This window comes from Bubalus kerabau, chromosome 13, assembly GCF_029407905.1.
Source record: "Bubalus kerabau isolate K-KA32 ecotype Philippines breed swamp buffalo chromosome 13, PCC_UOA_SB_1v2, whole genome shotgun sequence".
In the NCBI taxonomy this organism is placed as follows: domain Eukaryota; kingdom Metazoa; phylum Chordata; class Mammalia; order Artiodactyla; family Bovidae; genus Bubalus; species Bubalus kerabau.
In genome coordinates, this window is record NC_073636.1 from 28,200,845 (window position 1) to 28,222,638 (window position 21,794).

Below are 21,794 nucleotides of genomic sequence, written 5' to 3' on the forward strand. Positions count from 1 at the left end.
TTCTAAAATCTCTAGAGAACTCAATAAACCTACACTTGAAGCCCTGATATGTCCCCTTGGCTTGGGTCACAAACCTAAAGGTAGTGCTGAAATCTCCACGCCATCACCTCAGGCTGAACTCACCATGTCTACGCTGTGCAAACCAATTTCTGCCTCTATAATTCTGCTGGTCTTCCAGCTATTGCCAATGTGGCGATCATCCTCTCTTCTTCCTGCCAAAGACAACTTTCCTTTGGTTAGTTACCAAAGCAGGTAAATTTCCTTCATAACACGTTTCCCATTCTTCTCTTCCCTTCAGCTCGCACAGTCTGAGACTCTCACGATCTCCTATGGAGTTTCTTTGCCTCCAGTTTCTGGTACATCCAATTCCTGAGCACCTATCTTTGTTAGCTTAATCATCCTAAGCATTGCCTGATAAAGGAGTAAGAATAAAAGTTAATACACATTTAATGCTTACTTACATGTGCTGGGCACACTCTGCATATTTTTAAGTTTTTGTCATGAATTCCCTGTGAAATAACTATGACTGTTCTTGTTTTGTAGGTGGGTAAGTTGGCGCTCAGAGAGGTTAACTAATTTAGCTAAGGTTGCATAGTTAGTATGTGGCAGTTAAAAATCACACCGTCTTAACTCCAGAGCCTAAGCATTTAGCCACAACCTTCCCCTATCTAGCTCTTGTACCTTCCTCCCCGACCTGCTCAAACATGGTCCTTTTAACACTTACAGAATGAAGTTCTTGACTTGGTATTTCTCATCTGCCACACACTTTATCAACTTTTTAAAAAAATGTTTTGACCTCACCTACTCTTTCACCTCTTCATCAAAATTGGTGCCCCCTAGTCACCTTATGTAATTTGTCTTTTATGCATAGATCACATCTCCCAAATTAGACGTCTTTGCCCACCTTTGCACAACAGAAGCACTAAGTGATTATGACTGATAACCAGTGTGTAAAAATGTACTGGAAATTCTCATTTGATCCTTGCTGAAACCCTCTAACCCAGGTATTGCTTTCATCAGCACTCTAGAGACGAAAAAAAATGAGCCCTCCAAAGCCAAGTGATTTGCTAAGGAGGCAATGCTCTCGCTAAGTGATTTGCTAAGGAGGCAATGCTCTCGACATTTTCTCTCTGTAAACATTTCGTGTGTGCCAGGCCAGGTACAAGCAAGAGGAGAGAGCGGGAGATAGGACCATGAAGAAGATACAGTCCCTTGTCTTAAGATGCTGACATTTTGATGGGAAGAAGCAGAAAACATTTACTCCCATCTCTGACGCAATTCCCAAAGTCTAAGGACCACGCACTCCTCTAGAAACAGTGGTTTCTACTGTGTTAAAGAATGTGACCTAGTCTTTCCTTCTCATTTTACAGACGATGATGATATTACTTCCCCAAGATAAGACAGAGGTAAAAGTGGACCAGACTTTTTAGTCCAATTATCTCAACACAAGATTGTAAAATAATCAACTAAAAGAAATAATCAGCCACATCTGTATACAGGCAACGCAGCCACCGGCAATCGGTGAGGGCAGGGGGAAAGTTTGCAATGGGTTCCGCGGTCTGAGCCTCAATGTAGGCTTGTCGGCATCAAGAGTTACCCTCCACCTCACAGGAAGAGAAAACGAGGCTCAGAATCGGATGACACAGTCAGTCCCGGAAAGTGTCAGGACACAAAAAGACACATCTACTTCCCGACGCTAAAACACTCAACCGGAGAAGCCTAGGTCTTCACCGACCGGAAGTTCTCCTGCCCCCCCAACCAAGAGGGCGCCGGTCACGTGAGCCAATCCGATTGCTAAACGCAGCGGTCACCTTCTCCCCGCCCCCTTGAGGTCGTTTCCGCCCAGAGCTCTGAAGTAGCCAATCAGTACAGGCGCGAGAAGGCGTGCGTCTGACATCAGAAGCAGGGGCGGAGAGGAGTTGGAATTTTGGCGGGTCCGGCTGTGCAGAGTGAAGGGGTGAGTGAGGAGCTGGGTAAGAAGCGGGTCTGCGAGTATTGAGGGGTAGGTTGAGGGGCCGCCGAAGGCGTCTGTGTGAGTTTAACGAGCTCCTAGGGCGGGAGGCGCGGAGCTCGGGGGCGCTTAGGTGGGTGAGACTGGAACTACGCGAAGGCGGAGGTGGCTTGGGCCGAGCGCTGGGCTGATGCGGGGCCGGGCGGGCGGGAGGGCCTTGTGTACCGAGCCGTGGACGGTTCCGGAGCTGGGAAAGGCGGGTCGTTCCGAGAGGTGCCAGGCGTTCGGCCGTCCAAGCTGTGTAAGGGTCCATTTTTTTCTCTTTAAAGGTAACCGTTTAAAACGTTTTCTAAATACATGCCGTTTGGACTCTCTCTTTTATAAATTTATGCTTTGCTAATAGGGCTGCAAGGCTCCCATCACATTTACTTTCGTGTTATCCAGTTTAAAGTGGGTGAAAAAGTGAAGGTGAAGTCGCTCAGTCGTGTCCGATTCTTTGCGACCCCATGGACTGTAGCCTACCAGGCTCCTCCGTCCATGGAATTGTCCAGGCAAGAACACTGGAGTGGGTTGCCGTTTCCTTCTTCAAGAGATCATCCCGAGCCAGGGATTGAACCCTGGTCTTCCGCATTGTAGGCGGGCGCTTTACCGTCTGAGCCACCAGGGAACAGATAACAAACAGGTACACCGTAGTGGAATGTGCGATAAAGTCGTGAAAGCCATGAGGTGAGAGGGTTCCAGGGGCCTGGTCAGATAGAGTGGTCTGGAAAGGATTAGAAAAACTGGTAGTTAAGCAGAGACTGAAAAATGAGAAGGAGATAGGGGAGAGCTTTCCAAAGAGGCCTGAAAGCACTTGCGTGTTCAAGAAGTTCAAAGCAGGCTAGCAGGATGAAGCATTATTGCGGGGTTGGGTTTGGGTGGAGTGGTTGTAGAAAAAAGGAGGAAGTGAAAGTAGATAGGAGAGCGAGTACGCTTTGTAAATTTTGTTCTAAGGGCAATGGAAAACTAATTCGAATTTTATTAAGGGAATACTGCGATCTGACTTATGTTCTTAAAAGATTGCAGATATTGCTGAGGAAAGAAAAGATTATTGTCGTGTTTACACAGAAGATAAATTTCAGAGGGACAGAGAGTCTAATACAGTATTCCAGGCAAAAGATTGATGGTGACTCGGACTAGGTTTTTGGATGAAACTGGGGAGAAGTAGAAGATTTTCGACTGAAAGAGTTGAAAACCAGAGTGACTGAGCAGGAGGTCTGTACTGGCACTCAGGGAACGGTGTTGTAATTAATCTTTCCCCAGTAGGGGGCTCTGAGGTATACACTGAGTTCCAGATACTAAACAAGGCTCAGTACCCAGATGCTCTCCTTAAGACATCAGTACTCTCATGATTTGCCCACCTGACTCCTTAGGTCAGAGTCTTCCCAGATGGCTCACTGGTAACAGAATCCTCCTGCCGGTGCTGGAGACGTGGGTTTGATCCCTGGGTGGGGAAGATCCCCTTGGAGAAGGTCATGGCAACCCATTCCAGTATTCTTGCCTGGAGAATCCATGGATTGAGGAGCCTGGTGGGCTACAGTCCATGGGGTCACAAGAAGTCAGACACGACTGAGCAACTGAGCACAGCACAGAAGATTTTAGCAATATATTGAAGAAAGAACCCTTAGCATTTGTCAGATGGTCCTAGATGATGGGGCTGGGGGTAGGGTGGGAGGTGGGTTGGTTATAGAAATGACCAAGACAGTTTGCCCCTATCCAACCCTCAGGAACCTTACAGTCTTGCAGATTCCCCAGTTGACAGCACAGTGCCAGACACATGATGGATTGTGGGAATGTCTGGTGAATAAATGAAAAGAAAGCACAGTAATTAATCCTTGACATCGAACTTATCAAGATCATATATATTACAGAGCACTTATAAGTTAAACAATAGCCTAGAAAATTTACACTTTTTTCTTGTAGTTTTAAAAATAATCTTAAATGAAAAGAGGAAAGTGCACAGGATAATATAAAGTTATCCTACTTAGCTATGCCAGCTATTCCTCTGAGCATCATAATACCTGTTCAAAGTTTGTCTCATCCATATAATCTAGTATCACACAAAACAACTCTGTACCTCAACGAAGTTTGCATAACAGTAGCTTGCAGACAAGACACATCCATACAAGGGATTGCATCCATACAAGGAGGGAGAGAAAGTTGGTGGTGGGGTGAGAAATGGCCAGAGCCTGGATTAATTCTGAGCTTAAGCTCCTACAATTTGTAGGATGCTGGATTGGTTGGATATGTAATGTGAGAGAGAACAGTTGAGAGTGATTTCTTCCTCCGTTGATTCCGCACAGCCAAGGTTCTGCACTGCTGCCATCTCCTGGGCACCTGATACTCCTTCAGTTTTCCATCACCACTGTTCACTTGACAGCATGGATGGTGAGTCCTGGCAGTTTTCTCAATTTCCCTTTGTTTCATGAGAATTCAATCTTTGGTCCATGGGCTTGCTGTTACTTATCTCTCTCTCTGTCTCTTAGTCACTAAGTCATGTTCAGCTCTTTTTGCTGCCGCATGGACTGTAGCCTGCCAAGCTCCTCTTTCCATGGGATTTCTGAGGCAAGAATACTGGAGTGGGTTGCCATTTCCTTCTTTAGTTGTTACTTAAATCACTTATAAAATAGTGAAAATAACTACCTTACCCTCAAGCATTGTCTGAGTAGTTCAATAGAAATCTCACTTCAGTCAGTGAATGTTATTGGTTTTAACCAGGTGCACTTTCTGTTCCTAACATTGGTTGTCGTTCATAATAATGATGGTTGGCATATACTTACTATGTGCCAGGCACTGCTCTAAGATCTTATGCATACAGTTGGCCTTCCATATCTGACGGTTGCCCATCTGCAGATTCAACCAACTGCTTGCATATAGAGAATATTTGAGGGGAAAAAAAATTCCAGAAAGTTCCAAAAAGCTAAACTTGAGTCTGCTAAGCTCTGGCAACCATTTACATTGCACTGGGTGTTATAAGTCTTCTAAAGGTTATTTAAAGTGTACAGGAGGATATGCATAGCTTGTATGCAAAAAATACATAAGCCATTTTATTAATATATCAGGGATTTGAGCATCTGTGGGTTTTGGTATCCATGTTACTTTAAAATATTTATATAAATTATTTCACACTGTATGTATTACTCCTCTCTTGCTTTCATTCAACATTGCATGTAAGACTGATCCAAATCAAAATACAGTTTAATTTTATTTTTCAATTGCTACATTTCCTTCCATTACAATCCATGGTAAGATTGAATCACATTTTAGTAATCCATTTTCCAGTAAAAGGCATATGGGTTAGTTCCAGTCTTTTCCCTCTATAAACTGTGCTGCAATTATGTTGTCTTGTTTTGTTTTGTTTGGCACATGTGTGAGCGTTTCTCTACCACCTCACCAGCATCTGAGACATCATCCAAGATTTTTTAACTAATCTTATGGATGATTTTAAAAGGTAGCTCCCTATTTTAATTGCATTTCCAGGATTACTAGTGAGATAGAGAACTGTTGGTTTATTTATTGGCCAGTTGGATTTCTTCCTTCTTGATTTACCTGTTTCTTTTATTTGCTCATTCCTACCTCCCCACAATTTGGGCATGATTCCTTTATAAAATCAGAGGCATTTAAAGCACAGGCATTAAGGATACATAATACAGTCCCTCACTGAAAAGACAGGGGCTGAAATCTAGAGAAGTTAAGGGCCTGTTCAGGATCACATGATGAAACAGGTCAGCACAGGAGCCTGGGTTAGGAGACCTCTAGATCAGCAAACCAATACCCTTTCTACCACTCTACGCTGCTTGACCTCAGGAGGAAATGAGCCAGTGGCCAACTCAGGGTCTAGAATCTGATGAAAGAACCTAAAGCTTAAAGTCAGAGATTGCATAATGATTAATCTGAATTGCTTAATCAGCAATGACTCCAAGACTGCAGGGTGTAGCAAGAGAGAAGAGGCTACTTGGCTACCCAGGCTCCAAGTGAGATAACCGCATACCCAAAACAGAGCCAAGAAGCCCACCTCTCTCTCCCATTCCAAGCTGTTATAGAGAGCCCATCCTGGAAGAGGCCTGTGCCCACACCACTGGGAACCTTGGATGAGAAAGGCTGCCTAGTGGCTCCACACTCTTGACCTTGAATCCATCTTTTCATGAGAGAACCAGGGCTGATCCCTCTCTCACTATGTACTAATAAATATTTTGCACATATCCCTGCAAAATGAACAAAATTTACAAGTAGTATAAAAATTTGTCAGAGCTAGACTAAAACCACTTCAACAGTGTTGATTTCAGTATCAAAGGTGAACTCTGAAGTGAGGCTGCCTGGGTTTAAATTCCTGCTCTTGACAGTTTCACCTGTAACAAGTCACCAAACATCTGTCTTCTTGTCTATTTTGCTCTGAGGATAAAATCAGTTAATACAGTCATCCCTGGTATCCACAGGGCATATATTCCAGGACCCTGCATGGATACCAAAATCCAAATGCTCAAGTCCATGATGTATTAATAAAATGGCATATATTTTTTGCTTACAAGCTACACATATCATCCTGTACACTTTAATCTCTAGATGACTTATAATACCCAGTGCAATGTAAATGCTGTGTAAATAGTTGCCAGATATGTTAATGAATATGTATTTATGTTAAAGTATGGAGAATGGCCTTAAGTGATACATCAAAATTATGACAGTGATTACACTGGGACCTGGTGGCTACAGTAAGGAGTTGGGATAAGATTTGACATAATAAACTTCTAACGTAAAAGCCAAAAGCAAACATGATAAAAGGTTGTGTGTGTGTTAAGTTACTTCAGCCATGTCTGACTCTCTGTGACCCTATGGACTGTAGCCCACCAGGCTTCTCTGTCCGTGGGATTCTCCAGGCAAGAATGCTGGCATGGCTGCCCATTCCTTCTCTAATAAAAAGTTAATTATGGCTAATTCTGGTTGATGGGATATGAGTACATTTAATGTAATGCTTTGTAACTTTCTGTAGTTTTTAAAAATTGCTCAAACAATTAAAAAGTGGGGGAATGTATACATCTAGGAACTAAATGTATACTTAGCATGATTTTCAATTATTCCATTGTGGATTGAATTGCATATGCAGGAAGTCATCTGATTAGCTTAAGTAGTGTAGATAAAGAGATCTAGCCCAGTGGCTGGCCCACTGAGATAACTAAGTAGATACTGGCCCCTACTTTCTTAGCCTAGTGCCTTCCAAGAAGCACTTGGGGAGAAGAAAGGTAGAAACAAGAACAATAGTTACATGTACCAGGCAAAATGGTGAATCTGCAGTCATTTTAACTGCATTATGAATGTGGAATGTTTTAACTCTGCTTGTCAATGGCTGTTTTTCACAGATAGGCTTCCTTTCTTTCCTTTTTCTTCTTTTTCCCATAGGGGAGGAAGATGATTTGTCTCTGCTGACTGCATTGCTGGAGGAGAATGAGTCGGCCTTGGGTTGTAATTCAGAAGAGAGTCAGCCCTTGACCCAGGAAGATGGTGAACCTGACTCATTTGATGAGCTCTTTGATGCTGATGGTGATGGTGAATCTTACACAGAGGAGACTGATGAAGGAGAAGTGGAAAAGGCTGAAAACCAAAAGGAGAATTTGGCCACTCTCTTTGGAGACATGGGAGACTTAACAGATGAGGAAGAAGCTCCTACATCACAATCAACTAAAGAGAGGGTCGTCCCTGCTCCTGCTCCCAGTCAAGGGAAAACTAATCAGGAGTTGCAAGGTGCCCTAACCACTTGCTTTCTCTAATTTCTTTATGATAGACCAGATGAAGACTACCCATCTGACAGCTTTCTTCAAAATATCTGCTGAGTCAGGGGTAGAGATAAATGACTTTGCAAAAAAAAATTGTAGAAGTTAGTGGAGCAAGCATTTAAAGCCAGCATTTGAGGGCACAGCGGTCGGTCCCTGATATTAAGAGTCAGCCAGCTATAATTGAGCCTTTGCAAAATGGCTCTAACATTTCTCACACTTACTACAGAAAAATAATACTTTGGAATTTAGCAAAGGGAGCCAGGGACAAGACTACAAAGCCACCACATATTGTGTTTGAACAGAAGACCTTTTCTGAACAGATCCATCTAGGAGTGGCTTTTTCTTTCTTACTTTTTTTTTTTTTTTAGTGTTACAGATTTTTTTTTTTTCCTATTTTTATCATCTCACAAAAAGCAGCACGGCAGGTTTTTTAGTTCATTGTTTCAGGAGCATTGGCGCATGTAAGTGACTTGTCCCAGGTCACTCATCCTAATCTGTATGATTAGGATTCCAGGTGGATTTTGGCTACAGAATTTCTATTTTAATCCCAACAGGAGATTCAAATACTTATAAACATCAACTAGAAAAGGTTTATACATATTAGTTAGTTTTATGAAGTTGTTGTTTAGTCACTATAGTGTCCAATTCTTTTGAGACCCCGTGGACTGAGTAGAGCCCACCAGGCTCCTATGTCCATGGGATTTCCCAAGCAGGAATACTGGAATAAGTTGCCATTTCCTTCTCTAGGGAGGAGTGCCATTTTCTTATTCCTGACATCTTCTCTGATATGTATTTTTTTAATTTACATATATATTTTTAATTGAAATATAGTTCATTTACAGTGTTATTAGTTTGAGGTGTATAGCATAATGATTTGGAGAAGGAAATGGCAACCCACTCTGGTGTTCTTGCCTGGACAATCCCAGGGACGGGGGAACCTGGTGGGCTTCCATCTATGGGGTCGCACAGTCGGACACAACTGAAGCGACTTAGCAGCAGCAGCAGCAGCAGCATAATGATTTGACATTTTTATAGATTATACTCCATTTAAAGTTATTACTGAATATTGGCTTATTCTCTGTGCTGTACATTATATCCTTGTATCTTATTTGTTTTATGTTTTAAATATGGAAAGATTCACAAATTTGTATGTCATCCTTGCTTAGGGGCCATAATCATTTCTTGACTCTTAAGAACTTGTCAACCATGGACATGTATCTAACTGTCAGTAGTACAAATTCATAATCAGCTTTGGTATTAGAGATTTGTTTACTGGAAATACCATGTTTACTTCTCTAAGGGGAACTATTTAAGGTGCAAAAGTTAATTGTGAGTTCTCAGTATGTGATTCTGTTGTGGGTCTCAAGTTTGGGAGGTGATGGGTAGACATCAAAAATAATTTCAGCACTTTCATTATGTATGATATTTCACCTGGTCTGGGTTTTAAATCAGTATATTTTTTTCCGCTAGATGAATTAAGGAAGTTGCAAGAGCAAATGAAGTCCTTACAAGAACAGCTGAAACTAGCGACAATTAAACAGCCTGCAAGTCCAGCCCTTTCACATAAAACCCCAGGTAATCAAACTAATTGTAGGGATAGTATGCATTTCTATTACAAAGAAATCATAACATTACTTTTGCATCCAACTCCTGGTAAAACAGTTTTTGAACCCCTTTCTAAATTTTCTTTACTAATTTCTTTTAATCAAGTAGATAAGTCTCCACGTCCCCCTCTTAAGGAGAAGAAAGTTCAGAAAATTCAGGAGTCATCGTGCTTTTCTGCGGAACTTGACATCCCTACTCTACCAAAACCCAAGCGAGTGGCTCGGACACCAAAGGTCTCACCTACAGGTGTAGTACTCATGGCCCCTAGTTTCTCACTGCTTGGGCTCTGTTTACAATATATTTTGGTACTATTATGTATGGGGGTGTGTGTTGGTCTTCTTACCTGCCCATTGAGAAAAGTAAGTTTCCTGGAAATGGGAACCACGTTCTATATTTCATAATCTTTTCACATAATCTTTTCACATCTCAAAGTGCTTAGAAAATACTTGGGTAGAGAATAAGTATTTAAATGCTTAGTGGATTCAATTTTTCTTCGTTCTATAGTCCTGTAGTTGAATTATAGTGAAGTATAACCACTGGGTTGAGTTCTTTTGCTAGAAAGCTAGAGATTTAATCTTCAGGCTGTGAGACTGAGGCGCAGTGATCTCTTTAATAAAATGGTCAAGTTTTATTTGAAGCCAGAGGGTTCATTCTTATGAAAAGTCATCTTTGCCAGGAGGATAGAGTGGTACTCAAATAAAATCCTATTTCAGCACATAACGTGTATATGCACAAAATAAAATGTAAAGGATTTGTAAGCTCTGTATTGGTTTTGTTGTACTGTCTTTTTGCCCAAAGCAATTACTCTTTGGAAGATCTAAGAGAAAATGACCTGAAGATAACTTGGCTTAGAGTAAGCAGCATTTTATTGATCACACATGTTCAAAAAGGCCCTTTTGACTACCATTGGCTTATGACACAGCAATACAGAATGGCTGTAGGCTCTGTGTGTTCATATTTATTTGACAACAGATGATATATTCCATGCATCCAGTTATTATAGTGTTCATTCCCTTAGGACCTCTGATATTACTAAGGTATTTTATTAGGCAGTGTTCAAAGTTGGGTTTTGGGGCATTGAGATAAGGGCATGGTTTCTGGCGATTTAAAAAGTTCCAGGGTTACCCTGGCCTCTGCCTTGGGGTCAGTGATCCAAAGTCACTTTGAAAGTAAATACCAATCTTATTTGAGAGAGAGTTATACTTATTAAGGAGAATACCCAAACTTTCCGACCCTCAGGAACATTATCAAATGCTTGTAAAATATGAAAAGAACCATATCAGAATATCCTGCATCCCCTAACATTCCTGCCGCACCCCACCCCCCAATCCCCACTCCTGCTGCTGCTCCTAAGTCACTTCATTCGTGTCCGACTCTGTGTGACCCCATAAACGGCAGCCCACTAGGCTCCTCTGTCCCCGGGATTCTCCAGGCAAGAATACTGGAGTGGGTTGTCATTTCCTTTTCCAATGCGTGAAAGTGAAGTCGCTCAGTCGTGCCCAACTCTTAGCGACTCCATGGACTGCAGCCTACCAGACTCTTCAGTCAGTGGGATTTTCCAGGCAAGAGTACTGGAGTGGGTTGCCATTGCCTTCTCACACAAGTGAAATGAATTGAAACGAAACAAGAAAACAAAGGGAAGCTAACTTTGAACGTCTTTCAGGTAGAATGTGACCTGTGCACAAATCTCCACTAATTACTGATTTCAGAAAGAGGGCTGTTACTCCCTTATGAAACTTACCACAGTGCTCTGTATATGGTGAATATTCAAGAAATGGCATTGCACAGAGAAACAGTGTTTTAGAGTAGAACTGATGGAGTCACTAGCCACTTGTGACTAATTAGTTTACAAATTAAGGCATTAATTTCCTTAGACACACTGGTCAGTTTCAGGTGGTCAGTGTCCACCTGTGGCTGGTGGCCGCCACATGGACAGCAGTGGTATAAAACATTTCCATACACAGGAAGTTCTGGACTACACTGTAGAGGTTTGGGGGTAGTACAGAAATGATCCTGTGGGTTTCCGTTATTCTCTCAAGATTTGACATGTGTTGATTAAAAAAGAATTCTAATAATGTTTAATTATCAGTGTGGTTTTTATATTTTCTAGAGCCCCAATGCTCACCTTTGAAGATGACAAGTGTACCCTCCCAACCACTCCGAACAACTCCTGGGAACAAGCCTGGTGGGGTGACTAGGGATCAGAGTGCAGGGACACCCAGGAGCTCTGGGGAGATGGCTCAGGAAGTCTCCGTGGAAGCCTTCTCCGGCCTGAGGCTCAGGTCAGTAATTGTGACAGCCCTCTCTTTCACTCTGCTCATAGGCCCCACAAGATTCCTCTTCTTCCTAGGGACTGAGCCTTCCAGAATTAGTGTGTTTGTACCGCTGAGTCACATGAGACGTATAGCTCTTGTACTTGACCATACTAGGCCTTTGGCACTGAGTTTGACTCAGTGTATTTACATATGAATAAGGAAAGTTTTCTCTTGTTTGTGTAGAGAATAAAAGATATATGTTCTTTAAAATGAAATCAATAAATAATAAGTACTGTATTTAACCAGAAACTAGTAGGAACAATGGTAGAGACTATTCTTAAGTAGTATTCTCGTAAAGGAATATACAGTTTAACTAAGAGAGTAGTATCTTCTTATAATTAATGTTAATAGAAATAACTGTGCTCTTTTGTATTGTTATGTGGAGAAATTAAGATATTCAGGCAAAATACAAATGGGGAGTGGGAGAGAGGCTCAAAAGAGGATGTATATACACTTACAGCTGATTCACATTATACAGCAGAAACTAACACAACATTATAAAATAATTATCCTCCAATTTGAAAAAAATAAAAATAGAAATACATCCCAGGATCAGTTCAGGGAAAAACCTGGACTTATAAGTCTTCTGTGTCTACTGCTTTGCACCTTTGTTATTACTGCTCTTGAAGCCCTGGGCTTCGTGTCTCTACAACATCCTTACTCTGAAACCAGATTGCCTTTAGTACTGTCTGAGTAGCCAAGTGCAACCCCTCTAGAACACCTGAACCTTGTCAACCTAAACTAAAACTGCTAAGTTTTTAAATTATATGTTATTGACCAAGGGGAGAACAAGTGACTGCTGACATGCAGTAGAACTTTATTGTAGTAACTCCATACTCTTCAAAACTGGGGGTGGGGGGGGGCGGGATCAATATTTTAATTACATTTGAGACAGAATCTGAGGAATGGAATATAGTAAAAACTCACTGACGGAACTTCAGGCTTCTTTTTCAAGGTAAATGTGGCCCTTCTGAGATAATACTGCCTTTCCCAGTGGAAACACCCTAGAGATAATAAAGATGTTGCTGATGCGAGTATTGCTATACATTTGAACTGAATGGAAGTAGACGAAGTTGAAACTAGTCAGCCAAAGCTTCTGTGGGGCCTACAAATTTAGGGGGTTGCAGAGTTGTTTGAGTCTTTCTTATGATTGTTCTACCTGAACCTCAGAACCTGAAGATGCTCTGTAGGATTGTAGCTTCATAGTAACCTGTTAACTCAGAAATTAAACAAGGAAAGGATTTCTCCACTTATGTCAGTGTTTCCCTCCTGAATATTCTTTATTGTTGAGTTAGCCCTTAGAGTTTCTATTCTAGAAAACTTCTGAAAGAGTCAAAAAGCTTGTTTTCTCCTGACTGCTTTCTCTTGTCCTAGAATATGTTATATGATCCAACATTAAACAGATTTTAATATTCAACTAGAGAAAAACAATTTGCAAATTTTATGAGTTTTAACCAGTCATTAGAAACGAGAGTATATTAATTGAAGCTCGAGTCAGTTTTTTTTATTATGTGAAAATGTTGGCTTTTGAAAAATCTAATTAGAAATAGTAGAACTTATGAAATTCTCACAGAATTGATGGAATTGAAATATCTTAATTTACCTAAGCAATTCATGATTTTGTATATTATATTAGAATTCATAAGAACTTAAATAATTTGTGGTCTTTACTTTCTACATAAGTCCCAGTTCTATATCCGTGGAAAAGCAAACCTGATCTTTAAAATTATCTCCTTTTGGGGAGAAGGCCATGCTGTATAGCATGGGGATCTTAGTCCCCCAATAAGGGTGGAACTCGTGCCTCCTGCAGTGAAAGCACAAAGTTTTAACCACTGAACAACCAGGTAAGTTTTACCTACTGAAAAAATATGTGCTTTATACTAAGCCTCCCTGAGAACAGGTGCTTTAGAGATTTCTGTCCATAATATCTCTTCTAATGAATTTGCTACAGTGCCCGGTTATCTCTTAGAGTAATAATCTACAAATCGCTGGTGTCTTGACCCAGAAAGCCTCGAGTATCCTCCACAGAAATGAACAAGAAAATGATCGGCCGAAAACTTATCAGACTGTCTCAGCTCAAGGAAAAGATGGCAAGTGAGAAGCTGGAAGAAATAGACTGGGTGACGTTTGGGGTTATATTGAAGAAAATCACTCCACAGAGTTCTAACAGTGTAAGCTATTTTATTAATCAGCTGTTTCATCACAGATTGGCAGTGGAGACTCATGTTCTTGATTTGTAACCCAGAGCCTATCAGTGTTTCATTTTGTAGTCATTGCTAGTAAGTTCTTAAATTGCCACACCATCACCTGGTTGGTACCAAAGGGGGACATATGTAAGGAAGGCCCTACTTAAAGAAGGTCTGGTTGGATAGGTTTCTTGAGCTTTTTATTGTCCACATCATTCTTACTCATTTTACTTGTTGTTTGGTGATGCCTGTGGATGCCCTACGGCTCTGAATAATCCCCCTTGTGGAAGGGGAGTACATCCTCAAAGACCATTTGAAGAGCCTTACTAGATGTAAGATGTCAGTCACTGAAGTCCTGATATTGCTGACCTGTGCCAGTACAGGATGGTATATTTCATTTGAAAAATATTACAAGAGGTCTGATAAATTTTAAAATCACAGTTGACTGAGGAATAACAAAAATTATTCTGTGGCCAAGTCAGAAAAGCTGAATTCTAAGCCTCATTCTCCATTTATCAGGAGCCTTCTGGTATTAGGTGGCCCTTACTCTTTCTTTAAGGACGTCCATTTCCTTATCTGTAAAATGAAGGAATTGTCTTTTGATTACCTGAAAGGCTGTCTCTAAAATACTGCAGATTATCTGTTCAAAACTAATTTCATTCTCCAGTTTTGATCTTGGCCAACCTTAAATTTTTTTATGAGCTCTGACACTAAGAGTTGAGTTTCAGATTCTGCGTCCTGCTCTATATCTGGTCTGTTTCAGTAAATGTGAACAAGTCTGGTTTTCATTTGATTAAGTTCATAATTGCATCACCACTGGCTATAATGACATTGAAATAATAGGTGTGAAATTCATCTGAACTTCTCTAAGAATGGCGTTGTATAAATCCTGGGAAGAATAATTATAATACTGGAGTTTAGGCAATAATTCACTACAACCTGTAGCCATACCCACTCTGGGCTGCCTCTGTGAAAATAGCTTGATTCAGTATTGTGTGAATTGCTTTTTTAAAAAATCTATAAACATGGAAGTTGTTCATATTATATGTGGCTAGCATTTTGAGTTTCTTGATATGTGATAGTATTTCCAAAATTTTAGAGTTAAATACAACCAGTTTTCTTTAAATGATGCTGTTTTTCTTCTAAGCTAAAGAAATATTTAGAAGCATTGAACTGAAACTTCCTTATTAATATTAACATAATGGTAAATAATATTTATTAAATATATATCAGTAAATTTTTTATTGAAGTATAGTTGATTTACAATGTTGTGTTTTAGGTGTACAGCAAAGTGATTGTTATACATATATAGATATGTTTCATGTTCTTTTCCATTATGGTTTATTACAGGATATTGAATATAGTTCCCTATGCTTTACAGTACTAGTCTTTATCATCTAAATATTTTATATAGTAGTTTGTGTCTGCTAATAACACATTTGAAGAAACAAAGTTAACAAGCTAACAAGAAAGCTATTTCTTTCTGAGGCTTGCCTTTCTTCACCTTCATTTCTAAAATGAGAAGAAGCATACCAAAGCCTGGAGAAAGGATTAATTTATAATTAACAGACATTCTGATGATAACCTATTCAGACTGGGTCATGCTTAGATATTTTCCACAGTAGAACACTTGAACTGTAAATGAAGACATTGTAACCCATTGTACAAGATTTATTAAAGATAAGCATAAATGATTTGCTCCAGGGGAAAACATTTAGCATCTGGCGACTGAATGATCTTCGTGACCTGACGCGATGTGTGTCACTGTTCTTGTTTGGAGAGGTTCACAAAGAACTCTGGAAGACTGAGCAGGGTTCTGTCATAGGGCTGCTCAATGCAAACCCCATGAAGCCCAAGGATGGTTCAGAGGAGGTAAGACTCTGTTTCCATGGGTTTGTTTGGGTTTTTTTTTTGTGGTCTTTATAACTTAACTGAGTTCTATCAAAAACCTTTATGCTGGTCTACCTCCAGGTAATAAGTCAAGCTTTTGTATTATTTTGACTCCATTTTACTGGCTTTTTGTTTGTCGTTCATTTCTTACCTGCCAGTAATCTGAATTTCAGACTACGCTAGAATATTTTATGAGAACTTATTTCATTATATTTTTTCAAATTCGTTCCAAGCTTCCTGGAATTTATTTTTCAGTTCTTGGGCTCAGGTTCCCTTCCATCTCCTATGAATATCCTTGATAGCATCAGGAAGGAAGGGTTTATAGTTGAGGAGGGCTTGTTCCGTTTGTTGGTACAATCATAGCTGCAACTTAAGAATTTTCGTTTTTAAAGTGACTTTTCACTGTCTTAAGCAGCATTAGAATTTGGGTTTACTACCTACTGATTCTCTAGTAAACTGCAAACCTAGGTACAGTGTGAACACTAACAGTTTCTCCACAGGAGTCAACAAGAGCCTACTGCTTCTGTTATAGACACATTATATCCGGAGGAGTAAGAGACAAAGTTGTTGCATTCATTGCTTTCACAAGAGAATAGCAACAAATCTTCATTTATTGGTTTGGAAGGTGTTTGGCCACAAGTAACAGAAAAGCTGCGCTACAGTTCTTTGTAATGGTAGACACTGAAGTTTTTGTTTTTCTTGGATAGTAAAAAATCCAGACATAGGCAGTGTCAGTTCAGTTCAGTGTAGTTGCTCAGTCGTGTCCGACTCTGCAACCCTATGAATTGCAGCACACCAGGCCTCCCTGTCCATCACCAACTCCTGGAGTTCACCCAAACCCACGTCCATCGAGTTGTAATGCCCTAATGCCAGGGCTGGTGCCCATGAGTCGCTCAGATTTCCTCTTGGTCACAAGATGGCTTTGAAACCCTAGCCATCACATCTCCACTGAAGCCAGGAAGTCAGCCAGCCTCTTCACTCTGCTTTTATAGAAAAGCAGAAGCTTTCCTGGCTACCTTCCCTGCAGACTCCTACTTCAGTCTCATTGGCCAGAGTGGAGTTACATGACAATCACTAGCTGCAAAGAATGCTGGGAAAACAGGGAACCTGCTCTATCACTCGAGGCTGAGCATTAGGATTCTGATAGTAAAGACGCAGGAGGAAACAGAGAACTAAATGTCTTCTCTCTCTCCCATTTCTACAACTGTTTTACAGAGCACTGGCTTCAAATCCCAGGGCACTGATGAAAAGGATAAAAAGCCTAACTCGTGCCAACCGTTATTATATCCATTCTTGCTGGTGAGGGGCCATACCTTTGTTTGCTTTTAATTCCCACTACCTCTTTTTCTACAGATGTGCTTATCTATTGATCATCCTCAAAAGGTCTTAATTATGGGGGAAGCTCTTGACCTGGGAACCTGTAAAGCAAAGAAAAAGAATGGAGAACCATGTACACAGATTGTGAATTTGGTAGGTTTAAGCTTTGTTGGGGTGGTTTTTGCTAAAGAAAGAAACTAATAGGAATAAATTTTAGGCACTTTACCTGTAATGACCTATTTGGAACTGAGTTTCCTACATAATAGGAAGCTTCAAAGTGAGAAAGTAAAATGTGTGGTTAATAATGGCCAGTTTAAAAAGCTGAGGGCGGGGGAAGGATTTAACCTCTTAGGAAACTGATCTTTTATTACCAGCTGATTGGGAACTTTAAGAAAGACAGAATTTTAATTTGCCCTCAATTCTTTCTAGTGCTGAAGATCAAACACTAATGATGAAATACACTGCAACCTTATTTTAGCCAGTACATAACCGTATTCTACCTTTTATTAGGACTCTCTTTTTTGAAAAGTAAATAAACATAGTACTGAGATAGAATGCATATACCAGACAATTCAGTTTTGAAGTGCACAATCTAGTGATTTTTAATGTATTCACAGGGTTGTGAAATCGTCTCCACCAGGTAATTTCAGAACATTTTCAGTCCCCTTCTAAAAACCCATACCCACTAACAGTAATTCTCCATTTCCCTTCTCCTCCAGTCCTGGCAACTACTCATCTACTTTCTGTCTATAGATTTGCCTATTCTAGACGTTTCATACAGTGGAATTGTATAAGGTACAGCCTTTTGTATCTAGCTTCTTTGGACTTAGAATAATGTTTTTAAGATTCATCTGTGCTATGCTTATGCTACAAAGCCTTTTATCAGCACTTCATTCCTTTTGGTATTTGAATAACACTCCATTGTATGGATAGACTACACTCAGTTTATCCATTGGTTGATAGACACTTAGGTGGTTTCCATATCTGACTGTTATGGATAATGGTGCTGTCAACATGCATATACAGGTTTTTATGTGGATGTCCATTTCAGTTGCCTCAGCTATAAACCTGGAGCAGAATTGCTGGATCTGTATTTAGGTTTTTGAGGAACCACCAAACTGGTTTCCCAGGTGGCTTTTACAATCTCCCTAGCAGTATGTGAGGGCTCTAGTTTCTCTAACACTTTGTTACTGTCTGTCTTTGATTACAACCAACCAAGTGCATGTGAAGTAGTACTTCTTAGAGCTCTTTGAAAGGACTGGATAATAGGTTCTGGTTTCATCTCTTTTTATTTCTCTCATTGCTGTCTAACAGATGAACTAGTGAGCAGGAAACAGGGAGGAAGGAGACAGTTGGAAAGAGGTCTCAGGGGAAGTGCACCTGTCAGATCACAAGAGCTGGACCATTAAACCTCCATTGCCAGCATCTGTTAAGTTTCACCCAGTTCGACAATACTTCATAGTTTCTCTTTGCTCCTTTCACTGTAAGGGTAACATTTTTCTGAGAGTCAACCAGAGAAACAAAGGAAATTGATTTTGTTTTATTTTGTAACTTCTGTTGAGGTAAAATTCACATTATGTACAGTTAACCATTTACGTCAGTAATATTTAGTGTATTCACTTTATTGTGCAACCGCCAGCTTCAGGTTTCAAAATCTTTTCATCACCCCATTAAAAAACACCCCCTAGCAATTAAGTAACCATTTCCCTGATGACCTGTAATCTGTTTTCTGTCTCTGTGGATATATGCCATAAAAGGAATCATACAACATGGGACCTTTGTGTCTGACTTATTTTATTTGGCATAACATTTTCAAGATTCATCCTAGAAACTGACTTTATTTCCACTGTAGAAGGAGGACAAAGGCAGTGAAAAGTACCACTTTTTCTTGTACCTGAAGAGTGTGTTCAGAGTTTAGTCCCCTTAACTTTTTTTTTCTTAATTTCTAATGAGTATAGTTGGTTTATAATGTTGTGTTCGTTTCAGATATACAACTGAAGGTATATAACAGGTATATAACTAAAGTGAATTAGTTATATATATACTTATACCTGCTCTTAGATTCCTTTCCCATATAGGCCATTACAGAGTACTGAATAGAGTTCCCTGTACTATAGAGTAGGTCCTTATTAGTTGTGTATTTTATATATAATAGTTTGTGTGTATGAATCCCAGTCTTCCAATTTATCACCCCTACTCCACCCCATTACCTAGAGGATGAACTTCTAAGTTGCTTCTTAGCTGTGGATAGAGAATGATCTCAGAAGTTAGCCGAGAGGGTTTTGCCCACAGACTAGCTCTCTGTGAGGCTGGGAGAAAGGAGTTGTGTCCATTAACATTGTCCCCGGCCTGTTGCTCTAATGTTCATACAGCTGCTCTTTCTCTTCACAGAACGACTGTGAATACTGTCACTATCACATCCAGGCCCAGTACAAGAGGCTTAGCGCCAGGCGAGCTGACTTGCAGTCCACCTTCTCTGGAGGCCGCATTCCAAAGAAGTTTGCTCGCAAAGGCATCAGCCTGAAAGAACGGCTGTGTCAGGATGGTTTTTACTACGGAGGCGTTTCTTCAGCCTCATATGCAGCCTCAATGTAAGACATTCTCAGAGCTTCTTTGAGGGCTGGGGTCTTCATTTAAGAGTAAACCCAGGACTTCTCTGGTGGTTCAGTGGTTAGGACTCCATGCTTCCACTGCAGAGGGCGTGAGTTGCATCCCTGATTGGGGAAGTTCTGCATGCTGTGCTGTGTGGCCAAAAAGGAAAAAACAAAAAGTAAACCCAGTGGTTGTACATTTTTGTCCCAGTCCTACAAGGTTTGTACAGGTTTTATCTTTTATAACAAGCTGCCTAAAACAATGTAGCAGAGGAGAAGAGACCCAAAACAAGGTTACTTCATTCCTGGGAAGAGAGGAAAACACTTAGAAGGAGGAGAAACTGAGTCGGGCTATCCTGGTCTTTTAACAGGGAGCCCACACTTCCTCTTTGGCTTCTAATGTGAATAGTCCAGCTTTGTCAGGACTGATTGGCCACTGAAAGTGTTCATCATAGTGTTGACATCCTTGAAGTCATTTCCATCGTGACTGTGAGTGTGAGTTTGTAGATCTCAGGCAACCCACAATGAATTTAGTGAATGAATATGCAGAGAAACCTCATAGGGGAGGGGGGTACTGCTGAAGCTGGCATTCCTGGGAAATCTCAGCCTCTCCCTAGAGTCCCTGAGTAGGTGACTGATCGCCTGTCACCTGACTATAAAATAAATTTGAGGCAGGGATTTGGCTCAAGGGAGCTACAGTTGGTCCAAGAATAAAACAGATTTTGTCCTCAATCCAAGAGACATTGCGCTAGAGGACTCTGACCTCCTGTCTATTTTGTAATATCAAGAACATTTTTAAGATTTAAAATAATGTCTGTATTTTAGCAAATTGCAAAATGCAATGCACATAACATTATTTTTTTAAAACATATGTACAATTTAGCCAAAAGGAAACAATAAAAACCATATATAATCCCACCATCTACATAACTGTTAGTTTTGGTAAATATGGTTTGGGGGGGACATTTCCCATAAGTATAAATTTTTAAGAGTATAAAATTAGATCATAGTATGCCTATAATTTCCAATGTTCTTCTTTCCCATAAAAATAATGAATTTTTCTTTGTGGAATATTCACTTAACGGCATTATTTTTAGTGGCTTATTACATGGCTCTGATAATTTAAATAATTCCCTATGGATAAACATTTATAGTATTTCTAACTTTTACCAATACAAACCTTCCATTAATATCCTAAATTTTTGCATAGATCTTAACGTAAATCCTAGACTTCTTGATAAGTCCTAGTCTTGATCAAAGTGTTGGCATATTTTTATTACTTTTGCCAATTTACTTTTCCAGAATGGCCTTCAAGCAAGTTTGTAGGTTGCCTGTCTTAGGTCTGTGACATAATGCACACACCAGTTACGGGTAGGACCATGGTATTAACTACAGCCTACTTAAAAGGAGCTTTGAGAAACATTGACACTTTGTAACTACTACTTTTCTGCCTTCTTTACCTCATAGAGCGTTGACTTTCAGTGGTTTTCATTTTCCTTTTCAGTGCAGCTGCTGTTGCTCCTAAAAAGAAGATTCAAACCACTCTGAGTAACCTAGTGGTTAAGGGCACAGACTTGATTCTTCAGGAAACTCAACAAAAACTAGGTAACTTTGTTTCTTTGTTTCTTTCTCCATCTTAAATTTGTAGTCTTCAGGATTGAAAACAGTTCGTTCCTAACTCTAAATTATACTGAGTGACGTCACCCAAACTATGAGACCCAAGCTTCGTTGGCAGCATCTTAAGCATCAGCATATTGATATTAGCTGTGTCTTAGGTTTTTAAAACGTCTTAATGTATCTGGGTCTAACTCTTAGTGTGTGGCACTAGCATCAGTATTGTCAACTTCTTGTCTTTCACTAAAACAGGTCCAGGTCAGAGAATGCCACCTGTCCTTGGGGCTCTGTTTATAACAGCCGTCAAAGTCTAGCATGGACCCTTTCCCATAGTGCATAATCCAGAAATAGTGTGTGACATGACCCCTCAGATAATAGTATTTTAATCATTTTTCAAAGTAAGATATTTGTCTTACCTTTGCAGTCCTACTGGTCTGATATTAGAGGTTAAGGATTCTCTTTTCTCTTGATATTCCATCTACTTCATTTTACAAATGAAAAAATTATGAAAGCAG

General features: G+C 40.2%; 1 protein-coding gene across 9 annotated transcripts in view; it reads left to right on the plus strand.

Annotated features, from left to right (window-relative positions):
- Positions 1-1,827: 1,827 nt before the first annotated feature.
- MCM10 (minichromosome maintenance 10 replication initiation factor) overlaps positions 1,828-21,794 on the plus strand; it is a 42,561-nt gene continuing 22,594 nt past the window's right edge. For 5 of the 9 annotated variants that reach the window (XM_055543845.1, XM_055543848.1, XM_055543846.1 and 2 more), the window contains exons 1-11: positions 1,828-1,957; positions 4,294-4,378; positions 7,388-7,729; positions 9,232-9,336; positions 9,472-9,612; positions 11,477-11,648; positions 13,687-13,852; positions 15,572-15,739; positions 17,111-17,227; positions 19,466-19,665; positions 21,170-21,270. In XM_055543845.1, the coding sequence (XP_055399820.1) occupies positions 4,372-4,378; positions 7,388-7,729; positions 9,232-9,336; positions 9,472-9,612; positions 11,477-11,648; positions 13,687-13,852; positions 15,572-15,739; positions 17,111-17,227; positions 19,466-19,665; positions 21,170-21,270 (1,519 nt within the window). In that variant the 5' untranslated portion in view covers positions 1,828-1,957; positions 4,294-4,371. Of the gene's footprint in view, positions 2,085-4,293; positions 4,379-7,387; positions 7,730-9,231; positions 9,337-9,471; positions 9,613-11,476; positions 11,649-13,686; positions 13,853-15,571; positions 15,740-17,110; positions 17,228-19,465; positions 19,666-21,169; positions 21,271-21,794 lie in introns of all 9 variants that reach the window. The other 4 variants (XM_055543849.1, XM_055543842.1, XM_055543844.1 and 1 more) reach the window with 4 other exon arrangements.